The 21,781-nt window shown below is 37.4% G+C and overlaps 1 protein-coding gene across 8 annotated transcripts in view; it reads left to right on the forward strand.

Annotated features, from left to right (window-relative positions):
* The window catches only part of PKHD1 (PKHD1 ciliary IPT domain containing fibrocystin/polyductin), a 421,695-nt gene that overhangs the window by 378,915 nt on the left and 20,999 nt on the right, over positions 1 to 21,781 (forward strand). For all 8 annotated transcript variants that reach the window (XM_073224035.1, XM_073224036.1, XM_073224039.1 and 5 more), the window contains 3 exons: positions 7,035 to 8,049; positions 17,744 to 17,879; positions 18,843 to 18,930. In XM_073224035.1, coding sequence (XP_073080136.1) covers positions 7,035 to 8,049; positions 17,744 to 17,879; positions 18,843 to 18,930 — 1,239 coding nt within the window. The remainder of the gene's footprint in view (positions 1 to 7,034; positions 8,050 to 17,743; positions 17,880 to 18,842; positions 18,931 to 21,781) is intronic.

Consider the following 21,781-nt stretch of genomic DNA (forward strand, 5'->3'; position numbering starts at 1 on the left):
TGTACCCATGCTTTATGTTACACCCCTTCAATAAAACCCCTTCTCTTGGGAGGCTGAGCTATTTTCACTACCTGCTCTCCCCACATGATGTCTTACAGTGACATAGTAGACATTGTTTTTCACTCCTTGAAGGCTACAGGCACTAGCTCACTGTTTCCGTCTCCATTCTAGTTCTGATAAGACTCTTATCCAGGTGAATAACTCATCTTTACTTCTATAGACCTAAACAAATGACCATCCAAATGAAAACAAGCAAAAGCTATTTACTCTGAATTTGTAATAATAAGGGTGTCAGGCACCATCACTTGTATTTGAAGGCAGAGAGAGAGTGGGAAAGCTTTATAGTGGAAAAAAGGGAAGCCTTGAGCTATCCTGATTGGAGGCTGTTGGCATAGGGAAGCCAGAGACCAGCTAAGTAGAAATGTGGCATCCTATGTGATTGGTTAGAAGTACATATTTGGCTTTCTCTGGTTGGTCCTAAGTTGGAAATGGGGGAAAAATAAGGGAAGCTGGCAGTTATTAATCAAGTACTGGAGGTTTGGGGTTATTTCAGGGATTGTTTGCTGCAGAGAGAATCTGACTTCCTGGACTAGCTGCTGCTGCTAAGGGGCTAGCTTCTTGGTCTGGTCAACGCAGACCGTAGATCAGAGTTCTATTTTTATATAGTCTGTCTGTTGTCTGTCTGTGTGCTCAGTATCTTACTGCTCAAGTCATCTACAAGAGAATATCTGGCACAGAGAACGTCCTCAAAAAATGGTACTTGTTGTTGTTATTTTTTTTTCAAGTATGCCTTTTTTCCCTCTATTCTACTATACCACTTATTGATGAAGTCACAGCATTGAATTGTCATAACTGCCAACTTTCAAAATTATAAACCCAAGTATCCTACTCTAAGACCATGACTCATGACTTTCTAGCTCACTTGTTCGAGTCCTTTCCTTGTGGCATCAAATCCAGTGCCACAAGCCTTTTGTTAATTGCATAAGTGACCCCCTTCCCCAGTTCATTTCCCTCTTTATACATCTGAGTTGTGCTATGCCTCATTATAATTAGTTCTCTGTGAATATCTTTACTACTTGTGACCCTGTGTCCCTTCTTCTCAGTCACAGGCAGAAACCCACCTTCAGTGAACCAGCCATCCCATTTGTCCAGGCCATCTTACTTACATGCAGTCTTATCCAAGGCATTTGTTGCTCTGCTCTCTATAGCACAAATTGTGAAGTGACGAGTTTAGGTTTCACACAGACCACTTCAAGATTCCAAAAGGAATCCTAGCAATGTGTTTGCATGGCCCTATGGTTTTGTAAAATTTGCATAATTGAGTTTTTTTTTTTACTAAAATGTAAGGTAACTCTTTGTCCACTCTATTATCCATCATCACTACTATGGTAACAATGGAGTAACCACAAGCATTTTTAGGATCTAGCTGTGGGGAAATTGAGTTGGATATACATTTGATATGGGTTTAATATTGTGGTTTTTGTGCTTCATTACCACGTCTACGTAAAGTTCTTATTAGGCATCAATGTCAGCTTACCCATGCTGTGACACGCAGGAGCCAGGCCCTAGGTCACACAGGGGTGTGAATACCCTAAGGTATGAGAAGAATGTGACAGATGGTAAAATACAGTTTTACGAGACAGTGTCATTAAAGTTACTCTGTGAAAATGTATTCAAATATTACAGTTCACACATGAGAAAGACTTTCTAGGAAATTTCCCATATTTGACAATGATTCCAAACATTTAGACATCATCAATCATGAGTTGTAAACTGAAAGTAACTCTTCCAAACTGCAAATGCCGATCATCGAAGCGAAAGGAAAGACTGAGGTACCTTTCTATTCCCTCTAGAAAATATGACAACATTGTTGTCCTATAAAGAAGCAACACAAAAGTGCCCAACAACAACAGAAAAACAGGATAAAAGTCATGCACAGATGTGTTGGGTAATTAATTCATAATATTACTTTTCACTAGATTTCATCATGTTTATAGTATTTATGAGGTTTAAATTTATAATTGTGTTGTAATTTTTTTCTTAGCTAGTATTTACTCTCTTACTCTTAATTTTAAATTCATAATTTTGTATCTACTTTTATAAAATTGTTCCCCACCATTGTTATAAGCACTAAAATCCAAAAAGGCTGGGCTCACCCCTCTTGCACAATGACCATTTTATACCATTTTCTCAATCTACAAACATTCAACTCATCCTGTCTTCCCTCATCCCAACCAACGCACATCCTCACACTTGACGTTCATTTGAAGACCTGCTTTGGTTCACAAGTCCCAGCAGATAAGAGTGCCTTCACCTCCAACCCTCCTCCACCAGCACAAACACGTTCTCTCTTCTTTCTTCTCAGGAGGCAATGGAGTCTTTTGACCTATCACATCCCTCCTGCTTTTAAAGCGTTCTGGACCCTGTTCTTCCTCATCCTCTCACGGAATTTACTCCGTCGTTCATCCATTTCCTCCATCAGTCTCTCCTTTTCATGGATTCTGTCTTATCTGCACAACTTCAGCTTGTGTCTAAACACAACAATCTGACTTTTTTCTAGTACATTCTATGAAGTTCTGAACTATCATAGTTACACATTTGCTACTTTTCTCAATCTCATCTTGAGTGATTTACTTTAATCAAATTGAGTCTTAATTGTTTTAGAAGAACTTACTTTTCAACTCACAAAGGGTATTTCCTTTGCACAGAATCCTTATTGTCAAAACTCTAAGGTAGAAATTCCTGTTAGAAGGAAGCCTGTACTACCAGAGATGACTATATAATTGTTTAGTGGGATAATTTTGGCTTGGCTTTGTTTTGGGTTTTTGTCTGTTTTAACTTCCTCTTTAAGAAAAGGAATTTCTAGTTAACTATAATAATGTATCTCTGTATAAACCATTTTTTCCCCAGTAGGTAAATACACCTTTAACTCCTTTACGAAGAGGTCAGACCAGTCACACATCAATAACCATTCTAATACTATGTCAGAGAAACTTCAGCTCTGACTTCTGAGTTACACTGGGCTAGAGAAACACTGTATCTTTCATAAGCCTAGATAACCTTAAAATACAATTAGTATGTTGTTTCTTACAGCACTATTCCTAGGATAGCAAAAATTATCAAAAATACATGGTTTGAAGATAAAGTGTCCTGTTTTATATTTTGTCAAGAACAGCTGTACCAAAGAAGTAATTTAAATATTCTTTATACTTACACTGGATCAAATGAGTACATCCTTCATTTTATGGGGGTGTGGGAAAGAAATTCTGGAGAGAATGCTTTTATAATGACTAGTGTTTCATGAACTCTTTTTACTTAAATTAGGAGATTCTAATTATTGATTTATAAAGGTCATAGTGGTAAATCTCCAACCAAATGTCTCAGAAATCAGAACGCAGTGTTTGTTTCATAGTAAGATGTTCATATGCAGACTTTTAAAACATATGAAAGGTATAAATTAGGGATAGAAACTGCATTTATTTGGCATTGCACTAGTTAATCTGAAAATCTGAAATCAGGAAGGTAACTGGCTAAGTTTAAATAAGCAAATAATTGACACATATTTGAGTAGCTGTATGTGCCTAATCACTTAATCACTCTAATCCTAACACTTCACAGTGCTTAATAATAACAAAAGGCAACTAACTCTATCATTGAAGAAAGAGGTGATATAGTTAGTAATAAAGTCTTCGTACTGTTACCAGGTTAAGCATACACAAAGCCTCCCAACAAATGGTTACTGAATTCCTTGCATCAGTCTCTAGGGTTGATAATCCAACTAATACAAAATTCCAAGAGGTTGTGGAATTTGACAGTGACCTTTCATACTCTATCACCTTATTCCTGAGCTTGCTCATGGGCAATGGTGGGGGTAGAGGGGTGATGGGGGTGCGGTTCTGATTCCTAGACCTTCCAGGATATACATATGCTCTGCGACACATACATTCAGCAGAGGTTGTACCCTCTCAAACTCTCACACTCAAAACTTCTCTGACCCTCCCCGATCCAAACCCATTTTGCTTCTCCCTTCTTCTGTTCTTCTTCTCAAGACCCCCCTCAACATGGGTACCCAGGCACGCTCTGCTCCATCCAGTGTCACAGCTGAATAAGGGAGCAGGGAGCTTTGGATCCTGACCCCAGAGATGACCTGGAGGTCAGCCTTCTTTGTGGACTAGCTTCTGGGAAGAATATATGAAAATAAATGAATAAATGAAAAGAACTCTATCACTGGACCTCCAAGGTCAGTGAATGTGTCCAATGAAGGTGCGCATTACTACTGTAGTTTCCTGTACCTTATTATTTCAAAAGAACATTTGAATGACATAATAAGAGAACATTTGAATCACATTATGAATGGCCCATTTTTGTTATTTTAGACTTGGAAGGCACCTGCCATCAGGAATAAAAGTAACAAAAGAAAAGCTCATGTTCCTACATGTGTATTAATTAATGAATGAGTCAGGAAAAATATGCTTTGGGACAACAGAACCTTTCTGTGGACACATCAGTTATGTGACGCAAGAACAGAAGAAAATTCACAGAAACGTAATCAGCCATCATTTCAATTTTGTGGTCTCCTGTGAAATAGTTGGATTTCTCACAGTATTGAGCTCTCATGTATTAGCATCAATTGAGAGGATAATTCTCACAATAAATTTTTAGAGTGTATGCTATTATTATTGCCATGATAAGTTGGTTTAAAATGTATTCAAACTATAAAATAATCTTATAACAAAACATCTAGAAAGAACAGATACAAATTATTTGAGGAATAGGAGTTTTGAAAAGGACATTACGTATCAATCAAGTAGTACATATTAAGAGGTTTGAGGTAAGGTGTTAAGCTCCGTGGTAATTTAAATACAAGATATAGTCCCTGGCCTTGAGAAATAATCCTTAAAGACACTGATGCCTACTAAATTTATAGAATTTATCAAAGTACACATAGTAGCAGGGATGATTGCCAATCACATTGACTAAGAGAGTAATTATTTTATTTAGGGAGAATTACAAGAATGTAGCAATCTATAGAGATGACTTTAAAGGACGCTTGTCTCCTGAATAAGAAGCAGGAAGAACAAAGCTAGAGATCTATAAAGCTTGGTGGGATGTGAATGATTAATCAGTAGCATCAAAATGGCTGGGGGAAAGGGGTATAAAAAGGAGAGTGTGCTATAAAATTTAGAAAAGGGGAGCCAGAGTGATTCAAGGATTTTTCCATGAGGGTAGTCCACCTATCTCACTTGAAAAGAATGTATCTGTAGTAGATATTGGTCTCAAAGCACAATGTCCATGCCTGTTAAGATCATGCAATTAAATCTCTTCACAGTGGTGCCGTGCTTTTGAAGATGATTCTTGATTTAACACAAGCATTTTCATATTACATGACCATAGGGAGAAAACACACTATGTAAAAGTGACCATTCTTTTCTATTTGATAATTGAATCCCTATTTAAATTAATAATTTGGTGTTCAATGTAGTGAATTCAAGTTCTTGAAGAGACTTAGAGCAATTTGAATTTTTTGTTTTATCTTGGGTCAGTTTTTAAGGAATTTGTGTATTTTATCAAAGTTGTTGAATTTGTTAGAATAAAGTTTGTCATAGTTTCTTCACCTTTGTCTCTAGGATCTGTAGTCGTAATCCTTTCATCCCTGAAATTGATGATTTCTGCTTTTTATCTTTTTATCTTGATCAGTCTAGTGACTTCAATTTGTTGACATTTTCTAAGAATCAAATTTTAGCTTTGTTCACATTCTCTGGGTTTTTTGGTTTTTTGTTTTTTTTTTTACTTTAGGTTTGCTTTGCTCTTTTTCTAAATGTCAATAAGGTAGTGCCACGGACATGGCTTGCAGACAGTTCTTGTTCTGTAATAGAGCATTTGCCTTTCTCACTTTCCTTCAAAGCACTGTTTTTGCTGCATCCCACACATTTTGTTGTGCTAAAATTTCATTATCATTCAGTTTGAAATATTTTATAATATCCTTTGTAATACTGACACTCTTGTTGTCGCTCTATTATTGAGGCACAAGTAAATCAGGTGCCCTACTCCTGGAAGCTGGGTAATGAAATTTATTGCCATGACAGGCAGTTTGGGCCCAGATTCCTAGTCATACTGTGTGAAAGGAAGGTCGTAGGAGAGGCTGGATCATACTCAAATGCAGTGCATCGTACGTTAGTAAAATTTGAGTTTTGTTGTGTGCCAGTCCTTAGGCTCACTTGATGAACTTGTATTTAAAGCCAAATTAAAATACCATGAAAACATTACAAGACAATGCTGTGAATATAAATTTTAAATCAAAGAAACTCTTTGTTTGTTGGAAGATAAAATATATCCCCGTGGATTCAGCACAAGAACTCCTCTAGGTTCATAGACAGGAGGATTAGGAAAAGTGGGAATAATGGATAATGCTGTTTCTTTAAATGTTTTCATTAGCCCTGGTCATCCTCAATGTAAGCTCTGTATAATGGCAACACTCCCCAAATTACCATATTCTTCTTTTTCTCTTCTTGTGTTTCTTTATTTTTCATGTTTGTGAAAAAGAGAGCATGAGAAAATCATATGATCTGACATTCAAAGACTTTCACAATCTGGGGCAACATACCTCTTTAATTTTAATATACCTCCATGAATTCTTTGTTACAACCCCCTCAATCTACCTCTCTTCCCATCAGCTTGAATATTATTACCTCCTTCTCTCTTATTCCTTTTCCATTACAGAGGCCTTAGTGATTATTCCTTTTTCTTAATTATTTTACTTACTCAACTCTTTTCACACTTAGCTATTGAAGCATTAACTTTCAATAAATACGTCATGTAACAAATATTCAAATTACATTAAAGAGCTGTTACTTAGTGTATATACCCTTTCATGTTTTACCCAAGACTTCTTTTGCATTTTCATTATCTAGCACGCTTAAATGTCCAATAAAGGTTTCATGAGGTCACAGATGATAATGAGAGTGATAGATTACAAATCATCGTTGAGAGACTGTAGTTCACATGTCACTTGTTTATCTTCCTTTGTTTTATAGGTACATTTAGAGAAGAACAGAAATGCACATACCGATCCATGATACAAGGCTACATCTGCAAACAGACCGACCAAGTGATCTTAATTCTTGACGATGCTGATGCCACCTGGCCGATGCGGAAGTCATATCCAGTTGTGTCTGTGACTAGAGGTTTTGTTGATACCTTTAGTAGTGTCAATACCAATACTCCCTGCATGGCTTCAGGGTCTGTGTCTACTTTCTATTCCATTTTACCCACTAGGGAAATCACCAAGGTCTGCTTTGTGGATCAGACTCCTCAAGTTTTGCGTTTTTTTCTCCTGGGGAACAAAAGTCCCTCCAAGCTACTCTTGGCTATATTCTACCATGAACTCCACAGCCCCCATGTCTTCTTAGGGGAGAGTTTCATTCCACCCACTGTGGTTCAATCAACTTCCTCATTGCTGGATGAGTCTGCAGGTTTCAACTACTTCAGCATCATGGATAACCTTTTGTATGTTGTCCTACAAGGAGAGGAGCCCATTGAAATACATTCAGGTGTTTCCATTCATTTGGCCTTCACTGTCATGTTGTCAGTCTTAGAAAAAGACTGGGAAGTCATGATGCTTGAAAGACTAACTAATTTTTTGCAAGTTAGACAAGATCAGATTAGATTTATTCATGAGATGCCTGGCAATGAAGCAACCTTAAAGGCCATTGCTGACAATAGAGTGAAGAGAAAGCTCAATTGCCCAACTGTGACATGTGCCCATCATTATAGAGTTGGTCAACGTAGACCTCTTATGACAGAAATGAGCTCATATGGGGTCCCACCACCAACCACTATGGAAACTATCTCAAAAGTGATGGTCATTGAAGTTGGTGATCTGCCAGCAGTGAGGAGGACTGGACTGATTCCATCCTTATCAAGCAACAAATTACAGAATTTGGCTCACCTAGTTATCACTGCACAACAGACTGGAATACTGGAGAATGTTCTGAATGTGACTATTGGGGCCTTACTGGTGACTCAATCAAAGGGAGACACTGGCTATGGGTAAGTACTAATTATAATGACATCCAAATGAGACCTGATTTCTTGGGTGCATATTGCAAATGCCAGTCTACTTACACTGAGTCATATAACCTATCTGCTTCTTAGGATAAGAATAAAAACTTGAAAAGCCGTTTAAAGACTTATATTCTCAATTTAAAAATTCTTTATTAAGTCTATATTCTTCATGATTATTCTATTTCCTGGGTGACTGAAGATGTCATTTTTGGTAACTTAAAGTGAAAAGCATGGATGAAGAGATTTTTCTGGAGCAACTTGTTTTCAATTCATTTGTTCGTTCATTTATTCATGTAATGAATTTAAGCAGTAGGCTAGATTCTGGGGTTGCTAAGGTGAACAGATAGGATCTTTGCCTTTTGGGACAAAAACACTACCTATCACAGTTCCATAGAGCTATGAGCTAAAGCTTGAGTACTGAAGGAGATGATAATAATTCCGCCTATAGGGAATGGGGAAGGGACTTAAATTCAGGAAAATTTTGTAGTGACGACCAGTAGTTTACTAGGCTAAAGCAGTGACCCTGCTTGGGTTTTGTCTAACCTGGGATTATGACCCAGAAAGGATGCCTTTGTCAAGTTGTGGGAGACAGGAGCACCACCTCTGCCAACTCGGTTCATTACCCAGACCTGCAGTATCCTTTGTGCTATGTTATTCTTGACCAGACAAGCTGTATTTGGAAGTCTTTTATCGGATTCCTGTTCAATACACATTTCAGAGGTAAACTTATCTGAGTATTTCCCCGACTTTCGCAAATGAAGTATATGAAGCACGTGGTAAGGAAGGGAAGTGTAAATTGCTCTCAGTTTTATGGATTGTGCTAGCCAAGTGATGAACTGACCAGCCCAAGTTCATCTAAGGTATCTGCCACGAGGTCAATACTTTTAGAATCTAAAGGTCCAAGTTTTAGCAGGTTCAACAGAACCAAAAATGATACCCCAGAATGAAAGGCAAGATAAATTTACCATAGTCCTTAGAAAACATATATAAAATGAATCATCTCACAAATGCATGCTGTTTGTTTATAAAGGGCTCAAGGACAAACTCAGATATTCCCTGTAAACTCGTCACCACAAATGGGAAAATAAACTAAAAACCATGCACAGTGTAAGTTGATACTGGTCCCTGAAATACGTAAAATTATTTAGATTCTGAGCTGTAAAATTTTAAACATTCCTATTTTTTAGGTTATTCTATTATTACTGCTTTTTCATCTTATGGTAGTGCTAATAAATAAGCAATTAATATTTAATGGTTACTAGTTACTTAGTGGAATTAGTGGGATTCACTATAAAATAGAAGCAAAAACAAAAAGAGACCCTTCACATTTTGAGGCATATTCAGTTAATACACTGATTGCCTTTTTATACACAGAGCAACAAACCCAAAGGAAACCTTAGCTAGTGTTTTTGTATCATATTTTCCCTGTCTTTACAATAAATACAGTTGATCCTCTTCCCTAAAGTATGTAACATATATGGAAGATATAAAAAGAAACCTCAAGTAATTTTTCCCTAGATTCTGGTTGATTTGAAGAGCTGTGGAAATTGTTAGCTTAGAATTAAAATGTACTCCTAGTTTCATGATGACTAAGAATCTATTAAATCTTGGCTCTTTTTGCCAGTTTCCACACCTTCACCATGTTATTGATGTTCTTAATGATATTATGCATGATAATATAAGAATCATGAATCTGAAAAAATGATGCTGTTGTATCTTAGCTTATGTTTAAATATATTTTCTTTCCTTTATAACAATTTCATTTAGCTCCTACTGAGTTCTATAAGAATATTATATATATAGGTGACCAGAGAGAAAAGGGGTTAGTCCATTGTTAAATATTATTTAGATTTGACAACACTGTGCTTTCCTAATAGGTCATTATTCCAAAATGACTGCCTTTTGTACTGTGTATTAAAAAAACACTCACTGGACATTTAGCCACTTCTAGAAGGAGAGAAAAGTCGAAGAGTAAAAGCAATGGAGGTACAGCAGAAGAAACCCAGCTGAGTAAGTGGATGCGCACACACAGGTATGTGTGAGGGACATCATTCTATCTTATGAGACAGCTTCAGAAAAAAGATCACCTTTATCATCCACTGTCCATCATAGCCATCATGTTTTCACTTTGACTCAGATATTTCCGATTTAATAAGAAACTGCCACACATGCATATTACAGCATCAACTTCCTGTTGAGATGTATTGTATCCCCCATTGCAATCTGTTCCTCTAGTATTTCAAGCGAGGTTTTCTAGACATAAGGGCAAAAAGCAAATCTTCTGAAGATAAAGAAAAGCTGCTTCTTATGTATATCTGAATAAATCTCTGTGGAATGAGAAATGCCATGTCCTAAGGGATTGAATGAGAATTAGCAAGGTTTTCCCATGGTCCTAAGAATTACACAATATGGTAAACAACCCCGAAGCCCTGTGCAAGCCCCAGGGCCAACCCTGTTTCTTTCAGCTTTGATCAGTGTCAGCTTGGACTTCCTCTGAACTCTTTGGAGAGCCATTGACAAGCTAATGAATTGACCTTGAGATGGTTGAAATAAGTCTAGGGATGCCAATCTTTCAGTGAAAAGCACCAAGGATGTTCTTGAGAGGTTCACGTTTGTTAATTTAATAGGGCTGCATGCATTTCAACAAATTGAGACCATATTAGATATTCACTTTTCAAAGTAAGTACTACCAACTTTTAAAAAAGCCACAAACTTCTGCTTTGTGGGGAGAAATGGAGTGTTGCCTACTTTTAATTAAATAATGCACAATGAATTGGCCTTTCCTGATTTTTACCCTCTTCTACAGGCATTTGGATTCACACTTCCCTCTGCTTGGCTAAGTCAGTTCCATGAGCCCGTTTTCCACCTTCTGAGACCTCACTGACCTCTGTTGTCTGTTGTTCTCTCCTCCCCACCTCCTCTGTCCTTGTTAATTCACACCATTTTTATTCTTTTAAGTCATTTCAATGGAGTAGGGGGAGCAGAGATAATGTATGTTCAATATGCCTTTTTAAACTGAGGGTTCCCCATGGGGTCCTTTTTTCTATATATTTTTGTCTGGAATCATGGTAGGACACATTTCATATTGCTTCACATTCTTTCAGTAGGAACTTGATTTTTGCTCTCCTAAATTTCTTTACCTCCTTTCTCTTCTACTTCCCTTTCATCTCCTTCATTAAAAAAATGCTAAATAATGTTCTTTGTTGCATAGTAAAATTAAATATATCTGTATCTCTTATGAATATTTCGCTATTGAAATGCCAAAGCTATTTGTGGCTGGAAGAATTACTTAAATGGTCTCCCAAAGGTGTTCTTACCTAATCCCAAGAACCTATTAATATGATCAGATAGTATTTCAATGAATAGACAGTGTTATGGGGCACAGTTGACTTTACAGTGGAATATCGAGGATTATCAAGATGGGCCCAATTAAACAGATGAGCCCTTAAAAGAGGAGAGCTTTCTCTTGCTGTGGCAGAAGAGAAAGGCAGAGTTTCAAAGTGTGAGAAGGACTTGGTGTCACTGCTTTTAGGATGGAAAAGACAGCGTGAGAAGAAAGAGTGTGAACTCAATGATCAGACAATGAACTTTGGCTGGCAGTCAGTAAGGAAACAGGGACCTCACTTCTACAGCCACCAGAAAATGAATTCAACCAAGAATCTGAATGAGTTTGAAAGTGGATTCTTTCTGAGAGCCTCCACATAAGCAGTGCACCCAGCCAAGCTTGTCTGACTATTGATCCAAAACCTGGAGATAATACATTTGTGTTATTTTAAGCCACTAAGTTTGTGTTAACTTGCTAGGCAGCAATGGAAAACTAATATTCTAGCTAACATAAAGCTCTTTGTTTATGACATTGCCATAAATCTTGGGTCCGGAAATGGTTACAGTGATGGTGAGCAAGACATTGTTGGAGCATATGACTGTGGGGTTTGTACCCCTCACATTAGTAGTTTTTGAGTTCCTCCCTCTGGGCAAGTAGCACACCCTATCAAGCTGACTTGAAATAGAGAAGAGAACTAAGAGAGACACTTGGTGAGACAAGTCTACTGGTACTCACTCTTGCTTAGCATCTTCTGTTGTGCAACCTTTCCGTGTGCCCTGGGCACCTGACTTCCAGGAACTAACTGTTGGGAGTATGCAAGGATGGAATCTTTCCATCAACATGGAAGGATTTTCTTCCCCAGACTGGCAGAAGGTTTATCCTGGAAGAGATTCCTATCTTGTCAGCTTGTCCTTGCCTCTCTCATGGCAAAACCACAACTTTGCCATTGAGGAATGTCTTGCACCATTTCTTCTTTTCATTACAATACAAATTCACTACTTTGCTGAGTTAGGTGAATGGCACAGTTGTCACAGTGGGATTTCATATATGTGGCTTTATGGGGAGATAAGATGCTCTGCATAAGCAAGCTTTCCATTTAATTAAAATTGTTCTTTTATCACTACATTTTTAAAAAGTCTTCATCTTGTCAACTTAAAAAAATCATACTATTTAGCGTTATTAAATGAGAAATAACATAGACTGCTTACATGTTTACTGATGACTCATGGTCACCATTAAAACTATTATTAATTCCACAGTCCTGTTTATTCAGTGATCCCTTAGGGACCAATGTTCTTACACTAAATGGTCCCAGACCACTAAATCTGGTATTCTACTTCTTCAGTTCATATTTTCTGCCATTTTCCTTATAAACAGATGTTAATTGCAATCCAGGGCTGCTATTGGCATATCTGAATCCAGCACTTCCCCACTTGTATGCCCATGTAGCTCGAATTCAAAAATCAAACCACATAACCTTAAAAATCAAATAATTTAAGATTTATGTATACATATGGTGAAAGTGTAGGCAAACAAAATGACTCATGAAAGCTTACATTTCAATGGTTTTTATTTCCCAAACATTAATTGAACAGCCTTTATGTCCAAAAAAGTACTTGTGTCATGTGAAATCTAGACACTTTAAAGTTAATGGATAGGCAAAACACACATTTATGCAACTATTTAATAAGAATATGCTATATTAAATCTCATTATTCTATATTACAAAGAAATAATTAATTCAGTATGAACCTAACAATCTAGTTTTTCATAAAATTAACTTTGAGTATTATTTATCTTTATAATATTCATTAGGTGTTCATGGTCAAGTCTTCAGCTTACTATTATATTCCCAAGAGTATTTAAGTATTTAAGTAAGGGTCATGCACAATAAATGATCATTAAATATTTGTTGCAAATAGTGAAATATAACCTGTTTGGCTTCTCTGCTATTCTAATAGTCCTGTGTAACCAATATCCTATATTAAATCTCTGCCATCAGAAAAATCTGTAATGATTTCTGCTCTCCTGGTCAGATTATCTCTGCTACCCAGTGCAAACAGGAAATTTTGAATATTTTGTGTATGATCTTTAAAAATGTACTTAGGGTTTTCATTATCCTAGATAAGATATACATGCTAGATTTATTAAAAAATATTATTTTAAGTGGTTTATCAAACTTAAATACTTATGCTTTGACTCCTGAATTGCCCTTATAGGAAGAGGTGCCATGTTTATTCTGTGTCTATATACTCCTGGCACACTTCAACCTGCATTTACAATTACTCAAATCTCAATTCGAATAATTCCAAAGAACCACAAGAGTTTAATAATAAGCATTATGGTATAGGAGTAAGCACACCAATCGCATAGTGTACCAGAACTTGAAGTTGGCCAGACCTAGGTAGGTGGTGGCTTTCCAGAGGCACTGAATGACCTAGGAGCAGAAGAAATGTGTGGTGTGTTCTGATCATAATGATACTATAGTAACATGTACTGGGTGCTTACAATGTGCCAGGTTTGGAATTCCTATGCTATAGTGCCAGAAGCAAACTGTCAGATCATAAAAGATTTCTTTCCTCTCCCCTCCCTAGGAGTTGACCACAGCTAAGGGCATCTGGCTGTTTAATAGTGAGCATAAGGACTATGAAATATAAGTAAAATGGTACGTAGCAACTCTGAAAGATAGCCAGGAACATCATTGTTGCCTTACAAACTATATGGAGGAACATTCCTAAGGGACAGAGGTCATGATGTTTTATTTATCTTTGCATACATATCTTACAGTGCCTAGAACAATGTTTGTACATAGTAGAAGGGTTAGCATATATTTGTTAAACTGAATTGACTAGAGAACTTGCTTTCTTCTTCCAGGGTACAGAACCTCACAAACTCCCTTGGAATTTAAGTGCCCTCATGACACGTATAGATTCTGCCCTATGTAGCCTATTGAACACAAGAATGATTGAAAATGCTCAGGATACCCTAAAACATTTAATCAAAACATGGGGCTCTTGTACAGGACCTTGGCTTAGTAATTGTGAGGAGGGGAATGATGAAGAGGGGAGTAAGGAAATATCTCTAACCCCCCATCCTCAGCCCACATGGTAGGTTTTGCCCAGAGCCAGCCGTCACCAATAGGATTTATTTATTTGCTTGCTAGGATTGCCATGCAAATAGAAATAACCCCCTTTTCTATGGGGTATGTATTTCAGATCTAGCAGATTGAAAAGCAAGAGTTGGAATGAAGAGTGGTGATCTCTGACCTGGGAAATGTCTATATTCTCTCGATCTTTCCCTTTTAGCTTGCCCTTAAGCACTGAAGGGGAAAAAAATTCTTTCACATATCTGACTGGGTATTGGAAGCTGTTAAATAGTGGTTAAAACTGGGAGGCTGGAGGGAACTTTCCTTCCCCATTTTTTAAAGTTTGGCTGTAGGTCCTTCTGCCTGCAGGCTACAGTCACATTAGCAGTTGGAAATTGGATAACGACAGCACAATGACAAATCCAGGTTGCTTGCAATAAGTTGCTAATCCCTTTGCTTTAATATCGGAGCAGCATATAATGATGTTTGGACATCACTCCAGTTTACTGACGACCCCAGTGGGGCCAGCAATAGAACCTTACAACTGTCTAACGAGGCATCAGGTGACTCCCGTCGTCACAGCAACGGACCCTGGAATCTAATCTTCCCTCCATCCCTTCTAGCACCCAATAACGCCTAGATTATATAAGTGGCCCATCATTGCTTGGTAACTTGAATCAATTAACGTTAATTCGCACAATGCTATGATGTATTGTGATCACTTTCATTTCAGGGAAGGGGGAGAAATTGCTATAAGTCACCTAAAATGAGGTTGTCTGTGGTGCCGAGGTATTAATTGGGTGTCCATATTAAATGCAAAAGGAGCCCCATCGTGAAAGGAAAGTGGATGAGTGACTCTCTTGGCTGCTATTGACCTATCGGAAGAAGACAGTGCCCTTTTCCTTTGCTTTTATCTATTACAGTTTTCCCTATTGCGTGTCAAGTTGATGTATTATAAAAAATTCATTTGGTGACCTTTCACCCCCTTAGCAGATTAAACAATTTCACTTCGATGGCATCATTAACAGGACCCTGCATTTAATGATGATTTCTCTAAAAGGCCACGGAGATTCGATTTTAAGCTAACAGATTTATTGCACTATTATAACATATCGTAAAAAACTGTACCACCTACGGTCAGGTTTTAGGATAGAAACTGCTTAAGAGTTTATGTGGAGCTTAAAGTGGTATTACCTTGGGATATGCTGCAGCAGCAAGTCTCTGACCTCCAGTGAGATGCTGTTTACATTTAATAAGAGATGTTTGCTCACAATAAACTTTAAAGTGTGTCAGGGACGAGCCTTTCAGCAAGTGTTCAGGCAGTTGGTTCTCATCCCTTCGTCTAGACATCCGTGTACTTATGTCAAGATCTTTGATGGAATCTTTCTGTTTCTTTAACCCATGCTGCTATCCTGCATCCGGTCCCACAACAGAAAGTGGTTAAGAAATAGGTTAGGGGAGAAATAGGGTCTGGTAACAATGTTAGAATTTTCCAATAACCTGGGACCTATGGAAGATAGAATTAATAGCATGTATATTTTAAAAATCTGATTTAAATTGTTCTCTTAAAAAAAAGAAAAGAAAGGAACCTTACCCATTCAGGCTAAGCAAACTAGTAAATGGTGATTAGGCTAGTGTGTATTGAATTTCCACGAGGGATTCTAGCAGGCAGGTCAGAGTGCTGGCTTGGAGAGGGCCAACGGGGGTTCTTAGGACCACATATTCCCACGCTGCTCCCATTTCAGGGGATATTCAGGGGAGAGGGAAATTGCTTCCTACAGAAACTTCATAGTTCATGATCCACTCTATTTTTTTTACTAGTGTTCTAAATCATATTTGCTAACACTCTAATATTTCCACTATTTCCTCTCTTGAGGATCAATTGCCACTTTCACCTGATAGAAACCTCCATGCTAAATAAATATTTTATCCTGTCTCCTCATATAAGAAAAAACAAATAAAAGGTTGAATGTAGTATTTGACTCACAAGCATTTAGTTGAGGGCATTTAGTTGAGGGCAGCGTGTTTTTCTCTTTTAAATCAAAACCTTGTTACAGCTGACCTAGGCTGTTTTGAGGACAAGTCATGAAGGGGTGTGCTATATATTAGAGTAATATATGTAATAATAAGATAGCTATATATCTCCAATTAATTGCTAAAAATCTACTGTGTGCCTGTGATGTGTAATATACCCTAGACCTAATGGGACAACAGCTATATAATCGGTAATGCTCTTTTACTAAAGCTATCTTGGTCATTAAACTACCAAAGTTGTGGGAAGAAGCTGTTTTGAGGTATCATTTGTCACATAACCATTTCGTTTCATTTTATATTTGTTGCATTTTATGCTAAGTCACATCAGCAATTCATGTGCTCAAAAGGGGTGAAAAACCATATAGCTCCTTGGTTAACTGCTCTAGCTAGACCTTGTCCCACATGCTGACAGGAAGACCTTTGTCAGGTTACTTAAGCCCGTTTGGATTTCAGTTTCTTCATGTCTAAATAAGAGCACCTACCTCATAGTGTCATTTTAAAGATGCAGTGGGTTTATACGGAGAAACTTATAATAGGTTTCAGGTACACAGTAGGTGCTCAGCATATATTAATTATAACTATGATTCTCCCTAAGGGCTTCATTCAGTTAAAATAAATGAATCAATTAATTCCACAGTTATTGGGTCGATTTAGCACAAACATACCATGGAGAATCTAAGTATGAAAGGGTCATGGTGAGGATGAAGTGAGCTATTCCATGTAAAACAGTGGTCTGCTGGAGCTTACTCTCAGGCATCTCTCAGTTCTTTCCAATGGCATCACCTCGGTACCAAGGAATGAAAGGATGCTGGTAGTATTTGTACTATGGAAACTGGAAAACATTACAAATCAGGGCCTTCAGGAGGAGAGCTCGTTTACTAGCATCCCACCGTGCATATCCCCACTTTCTATGTATTTTCATCTGACGCTTTCCCTCACTGAAGCCTTTTTGAGGCCATTAATAAACCATGATAAAACTCTAAGTTCATAATTTGTGCTTCTCCCCTTTGCTTCCCCATCACACCTAGTCCATCCTTTACTGTGTCTAAGCAAACGTATAAAATAAATATATAATTATTCTTTGGTTGTAAGGTCATGGTCCCTATACAGTGTATTATTTTCTAGCAATAAAGGCAAATGCAATATTTTCACTGATGATAATGTATTATGGGAAATAGCTGCAGTGATACTTGTAATCTCATGGATATATTCTGTCTTTTTTTTACATGTGCCAGAAATACAAGCAGTCTTGAAACTACGAACTTGATATATACGCGGCCCTATGTTCTTTCAGTCCTAGTCCAGCCTTCAGATGGAGAAGTGGGAAAAGAACTTACAGTACAACCACAACTCATTTTTCTGAATAAGCAGGTAGCAAACTTTAGAGCTGGGTTGCCTGTCGCCGTCAGCACGTGTTAGAGTTCACCACCGTGATACACATCGACAGAGTGCCTCTGTGTCGCCTCTGCGCACTGAGAACTCCTACCTACTTTTTTCATTTTCCTCCCACCTCTGCTTTCTCTGTGCCCAGAATTTCATCAAGGATAAAAACATAATTCTGATGGTTTTCCTACTTTCCTTGAAATAGGCCTCTCGTATCTTCACAGCAATCTAGCCATCTCGAAGAAGTACGTCTATACCTGAAGATGTAATTTCATGGTTAATGAAGGAATTGATGCTATTACATCTGCATTATAGTTTTATACTATTTCAAATGATTTCTCTTGTATGTGGTTAAGTAAATCATCAACAAGAGCTTCTGGGCTTAATTCTAATTTCAGTGTCCATGCCCTCTGATTCTATTTTATCTTTTCCATATTTACTGAAGTCATAGTAGGGGTGGAGTGGGGGAGGCACTGTGAACTATGATAGTTCAATCAGTTTTCCACATTTCATTTAAAAAATGCATTCCCCTGATATGTTTGCAGAGGAAAGAGGACCCACGGCACTGAGGTCCACACTTGCAAAGCTGTCGCCGTTGGTGTAGCCTGGCCCTCATGCAGCTCTCTTCCACTTTCCTCTTTTAACCTTTCCTTCCTTATTAGCCTTTGGCACACAGCGCCACACTCCTCTTCTATAAACTTAGCATTTCTTTCTCCTCTGCACTGCCCTGCCCCAAATTTTCCTGCAATAACCGCCCTTCTCTTAGTAAGTTGATTTTGATAAATTTGTAGCATGGTAATGATAAGTACTTATTTATCCTGTTCCTTCCTCTGCTTATTTCTGTTGAATACGTGCTTTATAAAGAATTCTGTCTGCCTCACCTTCTGTGTTAGATTACTTCACAAAATTGTTCTCTGAATCCACCTTTTCCTTTTTTCTCCCTATTGCCAGAATCGGCGAGTAGAGTCCTTGGGCCCCCCCTTAGAGCCTTGGGTCATTTCTGTTTCCCTAGAAGGGACATCAGATTCTGTGCTGAAAGGTAAGTATCTGTGACATTCAGAGACCTGTTACTACTGCATCTACACAAAAATGTTTGCAACCATTAGGAATTCATAGCAAGGTCAGTAATACTCAATATCCTTGGTAATTTGGAAGAAATCTCCTTCATCCTCAGTGTACCACACCAGTACCTGCAGAAGGAAGATCAGGCTGACAATAGATATTTAGGAAACCACCTCCTCCTCTCTCTTCCCTTGCATGATGAAGGAGCATTTTTGTCATAACTGTATCCTCAACATGGAGTAAGGAAATGGGCATGTCCCCAAGACAAATGATTCTCTAGTACAGTATCATAGACTAGCCCACAGAGCAGGTCACTGGTACAAATGTGGTTTCTACGGGGACACAGAAACACTTGGTTTCAGTGTTCTGAAGAATAAATGTGGCAGTAAATGCAAAGCACCTGGCCCAGAGCAGCCCTGCAGAGTTCATTTTCCCCTCTCCAGCTTTGTACTTTCTTACCTTTCTGTTGAGTCCCAGTACCACTGCTAGCTTCATTTACATTTCCTGGAGCTTGTGCATATGAAAATGAAAAAAAACCTACCATTGTATTCTTTGCCTTTATAGTGTTTGTGTCTGTGTCTGGCTTATTTCACTTAGCCTAATGTCCTCAACATGCACCATGTTGTCACATATTTCAGAATTTCCTTTTTGAAAAAGAAAAAACTGAATGATATCCATTATATGTTTATATTACATTTTCTCTCTGTTGATTGTTTGCTTTGCTTTGCAGAAGCTTTTAGTTTGAGGTAATCCACTCATCTAATTTTGCTTAAGATGGCCTTACTACTCAAAGCAATCTATAGATTCAATGCATTTGCTATCAAAATCCCAATAGCATTTCTTACAGAAATAGAAAAAAATTCTAAAATTCATATGGAAACACAAAAGATCTCAAATAGCCAAAACAATCTTGAAAAAGGACAAAACTGCAGGCATCACACTTTGTGATTTCAAAATATATTAAAAAACTATAGTAATTAAAACAGTAATGGTACTACCATAAAGACAGACATAGAAATAGAATAGAGGGCCCCCCCAAAAAATCCATACATATATGGCCAACTGATATTCAAGAAGGGAGCCAGGAATGCACAATGGAGAAAAGACAGTCTCTTCAATAAATGGTACTGGGGAAACTGGATATCCACATGCAAAAGAATGAAGTTGGACCTTTATTTTATACTATACATAAAACTCAACTCAAAATAAATTAAGGTCTTAAACGTAAGACCTAAAATTATAAAATTCCTAGAAGAAAACATGGGAATATATTGGTGTTGGTATTGGCAATGATTTCATAGATAGGACATCAAAACTGAAGGCAACAAAAGCAAGATTAGAGGATGTGTTTATAACCCTTTAAAAAAATCATCCAATTTCCTATGTACTTCATGAAATTTTTAGGAATTTCTATTAATTTCAGGTTGTCTGTAGAGGTTTTCCCAAACTTGTAAATAACTTACCTACCAATTCAAACATCAGCCTACCTGCAGAGTTGTTGGTTTCCAAGTATAGGCTGTGACTTTACAGTTATTTCTTGTTCTACTCTGGCTGTGGCTCATCACATGGCTCCCCTAAATTATATATTATGCTAAAATGTATAGGAATAGGTCCATCATGGAAGTGCTAAATCTTGCATCTCCTGTTAATTACATTTATTTTTGGCCTGAACTATTTCTATTGACTGGCATAATACCTGACTCTCCTGAGGATACTGTTCTTCCATTCTTTGTTGCTTGTCTCTATAGGCTAACGTTAGAACTGGTGGATACGTCATTTACAAGTTTGAAAAACCACTATAGACAACCCAACATTAATAGAAATGTCCTAAATGGTTCATGAAGTACACAGGAAATTGGATAAGAAAGATAGAAGTTGCTATGATAGTTTCCAAAATAATGAAATTCTCACCCAATGTAGTTAATGAATTAATACTTGGATTTTTTAAATCATTTTATTCAGCTTATACATTTTGTTTTTCTCCAAAGCTATACCTCATCAACTCCAGAAAACAGAACTAGTCATTTCTGAAAATTTTATTAAAGAGTAAATAGACATCTCTTGATTAAATCTCCCATAGCTTCAAAACCCTTACTCTTTAAAGCTTGTTTCATTCTGTTGTCTTCTTATTAGGGCTATAAATTTGCCTGCCATCTCTTTTTAAGTTACCTTTCAACTATTGGCCTATAAATTCTCTACTCTATCTACTTATGTACTAAGAAACTGAATCTTTTCAGGCTGTGCACAAAAATAATTTTCTCTCAAATTTCCAAAGCCTTGTAACTCTCCTCAGCACCTGTCCACTTTCTCTTTGTACAATCCAAGTTTAAAGGCCCAGGGAATGCTGCTTATTTTGTGAGACTCACTTTATAGATTTTCCATAATTCCACTCAGACAATCTATATTTTTCTCACTTTGGTGAAAGTAACATCTGTATTGCTGACTCATATTTAGCTCTTCGTCATTTCTTTACCCACACAATTAAGTCTAACACTCCTTGGGTTTAAAATCCCAGGACACAGGACAGCCCCAAAGGTTCCCTGTACAAATTTTCCAAAACAAGCCAAGAAGGTAAGAAAGTAAGTTAAGAAAGTAAGTAAGGTAATTAAGTCAAACTACCCAAGGTTGAACAAGTTTGAAATATTTCAAACTACATTATTAGGTAGTTTAAGCTGCCTGTTTTGACCGTGTCATTCTGTCTATTCTTTAGTCCCATTTAGCTGTTGCTGGCAGTTTGGTGTGGAATGCATAAAATATAACAATAACTCCCTTATCTTCTGATCTTAATACAGCAGCATGAAAAATATCAATTTTCCATTTTTTCATGT

The sequence above is a fragment of the Manis javanica genome, chromosome 16 (genome assembly GCF_040802235.1).
Source record: "Manis javanica isolate MJ-LG chromosome 16, MJ_LKY, whole genome shotgun sequence".
Classification (NCBI taxonomy): Eukaryota; Metazoa; Chordata; class Mammalia; order Pholidota; family Manidae; genus Manis; species Manis javanica.